This window comes from Crocodylus porosus, unplaced genomic scaffold (genome assembly GCF_001723895.1).
Source record: "Crocodylus porosus isolate Cpor-Errol unplaced genomic scaffold, CroPor_comp1, whole genome shotgun sequence".
NCBI lineage: Eukaryota > Metazoa > Chordata > Crocodylia > Crocodylidae > Crocodylus > Crocodylus porosus.
The window spans coordinates 22,139,427-22,148,136 of NW_017728907.1; the positions used below are offsets into that span (position 1 = coordinate 22,139,427).

General features: G+C 47.0%; 1 protein-coding gene across 1 annotated transcript in view; it reads right to left on the reverse strand.

The window, feature by feature from the left end:
• Positions 1 to 8,710, reverse strand: part of NMNAT2 (nicotinamide nucleotide adenylyltransferase 2) — a 95,563-nt gene that overhangs the window by 16,528 nt on the left and 70,325 nt on the right. The window contains exons 4-5 of the mRNA XM_019530968.1: positions 7,462 to 7,540; positions 1,142 to 1,268 (exon numbers count right to left, since the gene is read on the reverse strand). Coding sequence (XP_019386513.1) covers positions 1,142 to 1,268; positions 7,462 to 7,540 — 206 coding nt within the window. The remainder of the gene's footprint in view (positions 1 to 1,141; positions 1,269 to 7,461; positions 7,541 to 8,710) is intronic.

The window sequence follows — 8,710 nt, forward strand, 5'->3', positions numbered from 1 at the left end:
ATATCAGGTGGAGCTACTTCACGGTCAGGGCGGCTAGGGTCTGGAACCAACTTCCAAGAGAAGTGGTGCTGGCTCCTACCCTGGGGGTGTTTAAGAGGAGGTTAGATGAGCATCTTGCTGGGGTTGTTTGACCCCAGTACTCTTTCCTGCCGTGGGAGGGGGTCGGACTAGATGATCTGCTCAGGTCCCTTCTGACCCTAGAAACTATGAAAACAGCTGCTGTACAGCCATTGGCAGTGCAGATTCCTCCCACTGCCCTGCCATGAGCCTTTAAACTTAATTTGAAGAGATCATGCATGGCTATAGAGGCCAAATCAGTCTCCATGGCCCATTTGATCCTTGTTCACTTTGCCAATTAATGCCAGTTGCCCCGTGCTCACTTAAAGCTGAACTGAAATCATCAGTTCATTTTACAGAGACCTCCTCTCTCAAACAGTGATCAGGGGGCATCATGTGATGACTCCCATGTTTTCTATCTGAAATGGTGCCATTGATAAGAAAAACTCCATATCTGATTAACAGGAAGTTAATATGGTCGGTGAGTCTGATAATTTGGAGGCTTGGAAGAAGTGATGTGTGAAAATCTTTTATCTGAAGTGGGTAAACTTTATGCCTCGGCAGAGGATAAATTTAAGTTGAGGGCTAAGAAGTGAAATGGAACTTTCTAATTCTAACTCTGCTCAGCAACCAGATATGAAGAGTGAAGGAACTAAGTCCCTTTTTAGCTTCCAGTGAGGCTGATGCTCTGAGAGGTTGTAGTAAAGGTAAGTGACCCTCACATGGCACAAACTCATCCCCACTAGAACTCCACCAAGAATACAGACTGCAGGAAGACAGAAATAAGACTTAAAAGGTCCAAAAGATAATTAAAGGATTCAGCCAAAGATAGGTCTTCTCACATCCAAACCTGAGCCCCAGATTTGGTGATTTGCATTAACTTAGAATCTCAGTTCACCCTTATGATGCATTTTGGGACTATGCACAACTTCAATGACTCCAAACCTTCACTCTTGTTTCTTGGATATAGTCTCTTACACTTGTTCTTCTCCCCAGTCTCTGGGGAACAAGCTTTAGTTTTTGAGGGGGACACTGCAATGGCTTTCCTTGCTCCCCCTTTCAAGAAGTCTCTTTTGAGGCCTACCTGCAGTAGGCTTGTTGGAAATGTTGTTGTTCTGATAGATGGGCTGTGGAGACTCATTCTGGGGCTGTCCAATCACTGGTGTCATGGAAGGTGTGTTCACATTGGAGAGGATGCAGCCAGTCACTCGCTAGGATGGAGAAAAAAATGCCAGGAGTCAATAATGCAACTTTTTTATAGCTAGAAAACCATCCGCAGATCTACAGACCTCTCTCTCTGTCTCGCTCCATAGCAGGCCCCACAGCCCATGAATTAATTTCATTTTTAGCATGAGACACAGTCAGCCTCATTTCAAGACTCACTCTCAACCAGTGGAAAGAGAAAGGGCCATGTGACCTAATGAATGGCAAAGAAGCCAGAGCACTTAGCTTTATGGTCCTATGGGTAACAACTGTGTTATGATGGGGATCCATGGGGAGTCAATCCAGGGGTTGACTCTCAGCCCTGAGCTCCTAGTCTGAGACCCCCTCCCTCCATCACTCTCTTGCTGTTGCTGCCAAGGTTTCTAGGCTTGCCCTTCCTCACCCAGCTGCTTTGTCCTGGCTCTGCCGCCCGTGAGGGTGGGATGGGGCAGCCCAAAGAGCCAAGGGACCCCACAGTGTAGGAGTGCCTGTGTGGTGCAGTGAGGGGCATGGCTTGTGGTATGTTTGGCATGCATCATAGGGAGCATGCAGCCCTTAGACACTCACAAGTTGGTTAGCTAGCCCTGTTGTACTGAAAGAGGCTCTGATAAAGCTGCATCTGTCCGTTGTGCATTCCAGTCTGTTGAACAGTGCAACAGCAATGCAGTACAAAGCAATGTTATTTTTCAATATCAGAATGTGCCTTACTTTTGAGAAATGAAAGTAGAAAAAAAGAAAGGAAGGAGTGGGAGGAAGATGCAAGAGACCAGATTAATCTGCTGTAAACCTGTTGGCTTTCCAATTTGACTTGTACTGACTCCACTGAAGTGGCAGAGTTGCCCTAGAGCTGAAATTGTCACAGGACACCTAAGCTTAAGAGTGTGTTCCCCACCCATCAGCATTGGCTATGCTAGGTGTCATACATGAGCAGTCTGATTTGCAATCCTATTATTACATAATATAACCAACTGCAATGAAAACTGTGACTAATTCTACCTTTTAGAAGAAGGGGCACATTTTTTAAAAAGTCCTCTAAATTTACATCCGCAAGTCCACTCATCCAGTATTTTTCATGTTGAAATCATTAGGTTTCCCCAGGCAAAAGAATCCACATATGTACAATGTAGTTTGATTATCTAATTACCCAATGATCATGCACAAATTGAGTCAGTCTGAGGCCCCAAGAAAGAATGTGTCCACTAAGTGCCTCCATAAGTATAGCACTCACCTACTTGTGATGTGTGTGGTATGGGAATTGCTTGATCTGTACATAATCACTTTGAGAAGACAGCCCCAAACCTTGGTTTTAATAAAACACCAACACAAATTTCCTTTCTAGTTTAGCCCCACACAGTTGGTGGCTGCCTGTACTCTCAAGATAAATCAATAAGCATTTCTCTGTTGTGTTTTTGGGCGTAAGATGAAGGTCAGTGCTAAGCAAGAAGGGAGATACCGTTACACCTAGATATGACTTCTGTCCACGCACTCACAGATTTTATATCAGCTTTGCAACATTCTCCTCGCCCCCTCACAAGAGCTGAGTAATGTGTTGACAGGCAAGTCAAATATCAGCAGTTTTTTCCATTATTGTCAATCACAGTAAAGGTAGATGAGCAGGTTTTTGTGCCTAGACTGGGAAATGTTCAGACAGTTTTCAGGACTGATTTTATACATTACAATTTTACTTGCAGGTTGTTGTTTTTTTTCTGGAAGCTCTACATTTTTTTTCCCCCCCCCAGTGTTCTTTTAAGCTTACAAAACCCCCATTCAAATGTCCTCTGTCATGAATTTTGTGCCAACTAGACAATCCTGGATATGAAAGAATAGGGATCTGGCAGAGGGAGAAGCTTTGAGCTGAGCCCCCACTGCCAAACAGTGTGTTCTCCTTCTATGCCACAGGGGGTCATTCAGTGGCCCACTGCGCTAAGTCTGTTAAAACAGGTTCCAATGAGTGCTTGTTGAGGATGGTTTTGTCTGTCATCGGATTGTCTAAGGCACCCATCTCTGGGGTGACAGAGAAGGAAAGTCTTTGTGATCTGTTCCATTTTTGTGACTCTGCGGAGTAGGCTAAAATGGTTTCCAATTAGTGCTAATTGGTGCTGGGCTTTGTAAAGCAGCCACCTGCCCACAAGAGCTTGGCTGAGTTCTCCAATGTCATTTCACGTGGGCCACTGAACAGCTGCTAGATGATAGTGCATTTCAGTCCATGTTGCAGTACCTGATTGCAGCCAGTCCCTTATCATGTGATCTGTCTATCTTCCGAGTCCTGAATTTCCCTTTCAGAAAGCAATCCTGAGCTGCAGAGGAGAGCTGGCTCTTGATGTGACAGAGTAAGCCTCTGTGATGTGGTAGCTGCACCTGTCCAAACAGTCTCCTCACCCTATTATATTTCAGAGCTGCAGGTTGTCAAATTTTCTCCAAGGCTCCAGCCCCTACACCTTAGTCAGAATCTGACGTCCTCAAGTTGATAATTCACCACATCCTAGGGGAGAATTATGGTATAATGATATAAGAGTTTTCAGCTTCCTGAATCAGCCCCTCCACCTCCTTCCTTCCACTCGCCTCTGACTAGAGGCAAGAAGCATGCAGATGGGGCCTAATTAATTGCAGAGTTTCGCAGTGGCTTCTGCCCTGTGAGCTAACGGCTTTAAAGGAATGCTAATGCAGTTAGGGAGAGGGAGGAATCTACCTTTCCAGTGCTGTGCAGCTGCTGTCCCGATCCATCCTACACTCTCACTATAAGCCCTTTCTTCTGGTCTCCCGAGGGACTGACTCCACCTGCTTCCCTTCAAAGGACCTGGAGCTGTCATAAAATTTCACCTGGGCAGAAGGTGGATCTGAAGTTGCTCAGAAATACTTGCCTTGTTCCCCAAGTTGTTCTCTCAAAGTGACGACACTGCTGGTGGGGCTCTGGCATTCCTTCCTTTAGTCAGCTTTGCAGAGGAAGGGCTGGGGTGGCTGGGAGTAGCACCATGAAGCATCATCACATGAGACATACCTGCTGCTTGGCTTTCAGTGCTTGTCTAAGCTGGCTGGACTTTCATACAGGCCCTCATCATCTTGTACTTCCATTCCCATAGTCTGCATCTCTCTGGCCTTGGTGCATAAATGCTTGCTTCCTCTCCTTGGGTCTAATCAAAATGCAGCAACTGAGGCAATCTTCCTTTCTTACCACCTCAGCTCAATCTTTGTGTCCCTCTTGGAGGATTATGGGCTTAACTCTGAGACAGTCAGGTGGGTGAGAAGCTGTCTGCAGGATAGGACCCAGAGAGTTGTAGTGAACAGGTCTGTGTCATCCTAGTGAGAAGTGGCCAGTGGAGTCCCGCAGGGGTCAGTGCTCAGTCCAGTACTTTTCAACATCTTGATTAATGATTTGGATGGGGTGAAGAGCTCACTGGCTAAGTTTGCAGATGACACCAAGTTATGGGGGAGCATGGTCGCACTTGAAGATAGGCTACAGTTACAGGTGGACCTAGACAGGCTGGCAAGTTGGGCAGATCAGAACCTGATGAAGTTCAATGTTGAGAAATGTAAAGTGCTCCACCTTGGGATGAGCAACCCCCAACACATCTACAGGCTTGGCAGTACCAAACTGACTAGCACCATGAATGAAAAGGACCTGGGGGTAATAACAGACCACAATATGAATGTGAGCTGGCAGTGTGATGTGTAGCCAGTAGGGCAAATAATACTCTGGCATGCATCAATCAATGAATCTTCAGCAAAGCCAAGGAGGTGATTCTTCTGCAGTACGTAGCACTGGTGAGACCACAGCTGGAATACTGCATCCAGTTCTGGGCAACACGCTTTGACAAGGATGTGGACAAACTTCAGAGAGTCCAAAGAGCCACCCATACGATCAGAGTCTTAAAAGGCAAGCCATACGAGGAAAGGCTGAGAGACCTGGGACTCTTCAGCCTGAAAAAAAGAAGGCTGAGAGGGGACCTGGCAGCAGTTTACCACAGCACTGGGGCATATATCAAGGGCTCGCAGAACTATTGTTCACCAGGGCACCCAAGGGGAAAATCAGGAATAATGGCTACAAACTCCTGGAAGATGGATTTAGGCTCAACCTTAGGAAAAACTTCTTCATAGTCGGGGTGTCCAGACTGTAATAAGCTCCCTCCAGAGGTGGTGCAATCACCTACCCTGGAGATCTTCAAGCAGAGACTGGACAGTCACCTTGCTGGGGTCACCTGACCCCAGGTGTTTTTCCTGCTTTGTGCAGGGGGTTGGACCCAATGATCACTTGGGTCACTTCCAGCCTTACAATCTATGAATCTTCTGGCCCCTATGACCAACTTGTTTTTACTTTAGGGCACAGGTGTCAAACTCATCAGGGCCAGTGGGCTGGATGAGTGGCATCAAGCCAATCCATAGGCTGGAGGAGTGGCATGGAGCTGGTCTGCAAGCCAGATCAGGCCCAGAGACTGGCCCCACATACTGGATCCAGCATGCAGGATTGGTCCAGCATGGGACATTGTGAGATCTCTGGATTCAGCCTGGTGTACCACAGGTATGCCAGATCCAGCACTGCATGGAGTTGGGCCCCAGCTCATGCCACATGTGGTGTGCAGGTCAGTCCAAGACCCCTGGGTGGCACAGCAGGCTAAACGATAAGGCTCTATGGGCTGGATCTGGCCCACAAGCTGCATCTTTAGCGCCCATGCTTTTACACTCTTCTTCATTTGGCCCTCCATCATGGCTATTCACCAATCACCCAACTTCCCCCTTTTTCTTCAAGCTCCTCCAAACTTTCTCCTTTCCTGCTTTTCATCAGAATTGCTAAAGCTGCCACCTTCTCTCTCAGAGTCTTCCTCCAAACCTGCCCCTTGCCATGATCCTTCAAATCACTCCTGCCTGGCACTGAGGAGGCAAGTAGCAGGCCAAAACTTCTTGTTTTTTTAATCAGCTCTGTTGGTTTTGTTGGGGAGTCCCTCTTCTCAATCCACACCTGCCCATTTGTCCCCTTTGTTCTAGGTCTTGATGACACCTTGGCTTCACCAGCTCTTCCCCTGTTGCAGACATTGGAGTATAGGATGCTGGTCTGAAACCATTTGCTTGAAAGGTGGCAGGAAGTCTAATTTCCTCAAGGTTTGTGGTCTTCTTTCTCAGCTCTGGCTGAGCATGTGGAGGGACTTTTCTTCCTGGGTTAGGTCTTTTGTTCTTTGATGCTTTCCTAGCATTGAAGAGGCTCTCAGATTTTATCACTGTCTGTCATTCTTTTGGGCCAATGTAGCAGGTTTGGGTTTGTGGGGATATTGGGTAAGTAAGCAGTGCATCTTTCACTTGTTTTGTAAACATTGTCTTTTTTCCTGGACTGCTTATAAGGCTTGTAATGTCAAAATTTGGTTAGCTCCGAGCTTGCCCTTCTCACATCGAGTTGGCATCATCTTCAAGTGTCATCCTCTCCAATCCTCTGCAGAGATGAAGGATTTGCTGTTCCTGAACACATTACACTTACTCCAGCCTAGTTATTACAAGTGTCCTATGAATGATTCATCTGGGTCAGGACTAAGAAGTGTCTCCAGTTGAAGGCTGCTGCTATTTGGGCATTGGTAGCATTCCCTAGTTTGCTATTTTTAGTAACCAGGTAATTTCTATAACTGTTTGGAATCCTTTGAGCAATTATTTTTTAGAGGAGCAGGAGCATTATATTTTCATTTTCTCCTGCTTGCTGGCGATTTGATCAGTTTTGTACTGTGTGCGTATATTGATCAGGCTGAATCATTTGCTGCAGTCTGGGCTTGTACTTTGCTGTCAGAGGATGACATGAGCACCCAGCCCTAGAAGACTGAGTTCTCTTATCAGAGAGCTGGGCTCAAGCACATGTGCAATATTATATGTCACCTACTCATACTAGCCCTGAACCTCAGCTGAGGTAAATGAGTATAAGCCCTTGGGCTTCAATGGAATGCTGCTGTTTTATCCCAGCTCAGGGTTGGCCCACGAAATATATATGGCGGTGGTGTAATGGACTCAACCTGATACAGAATGAAACCAGTTGCCTGTAAGGGCTATTGCTGACTATACATAACCACATTGATGAAAATGCCTCTTGCTTTGAATCCAAGCTGCTATCAGGACACGTCCCCATGACACTAAAGCCACACAGTAAATATGCATGGTCCTAAACATTTTCTGGCATCACCTCCTCTTCTGTTCACACCTACCCCTCTGCAGACCGCAGATAAGACTTACCTTCATCAGATCACGGTGGTGTTCCAGCACGCTGCATGTAGTCTGCCAGGTGTCCTGATAGCACTCCCACGGGTCCACCCTGGAGAGAGGAGAGAACATAGCAAAAACAGTTTGTGTGTGAATGTTGCTTTGTCCCTCATTACACAGCTTCTTCATCAGTAGTGGAGGAGGCCAGGAAAAGGAACCTAGAATGACCATCCTGCTGGGAACATGCCTGTTAACACCACCAGGGTTGCCTGGGATCAAAGGATGGAATTAGCTAAAAAATAACTTTTATAATCACAGCCTTATTGCATCTTCCTCACCTGCCTCTTATTAAATGGCTCCATCCCTGCCCCCTCTCTATTCTTCAGTGGTCCTAGTTGCATCCAGCTGAGGAATGCACATACACTGCAGTCAGAGGTGCAACTTCAGCCTGCAGTGCATAGGTACCCCCCCCAGCTTTAGCCTAGCAAGCTTAGGTGCCAAGAGGAGTGAAGGTGAAGTAGCAACATAGACTTCACAGCAAGCTCACAGTCTAGGCATGAGCCCAAGGAGCCAAGTATGCTTGCACAGCCCTCACTGGTTCCTGTACCTCTTCAGCTGGGCTACTGTTCGTGCCCCAGCTAGCTAGATCAAAGGGAGATGACAACTTCCCATGATGGCAGGGTAGACGTACCCTGGAAATGGCTAAGCCTTCTTCCCTCCTAGTTCCTCCCCAGGTGTCAGACAGCATGTGGAAACATTCTAGACCAGGGGTGGGCAATTCCTGTGGATGGAGGGCTGCTTACTGTCAAGGGCCACATGGGTAGCACTGCCCCTTGACAGGTACCCCGCCCAATGGTCACCATCTTGGGACTGGAAGTCTCACCCTCTAACCCCCAACCTTTGCCACTGGAAGCCCCTCCCTTTGCCCCAAGACATACTCCTTTCAGCAAGGGGCACCTCGCAACCTTTGCCATCTCAAAACCAGAAAAACACCAAATTATATTCTAAAAATCAACATTTACAACATTAATTTGACTTCAAAAATACTTTTGTCCTGATTTACATGTGTTTGTGTAGTGTACATAGAGGTGATTGCACAGTAGCTTAAAATGAAGTCTTTCTCTTGTATACTGTGAAGGTGTGGGGGGGATGATGGGGTGGGTATAGGTTTTGTGGGGGACTGTGGGTGTGTGGGTATGCGAGGGAGGCTGTGGGTGAGGGTATGTAGGGGGGTGGATAGGTGTGTGGGGTGAGGGAGCATGTGGGTTTGTGTGGATATGTG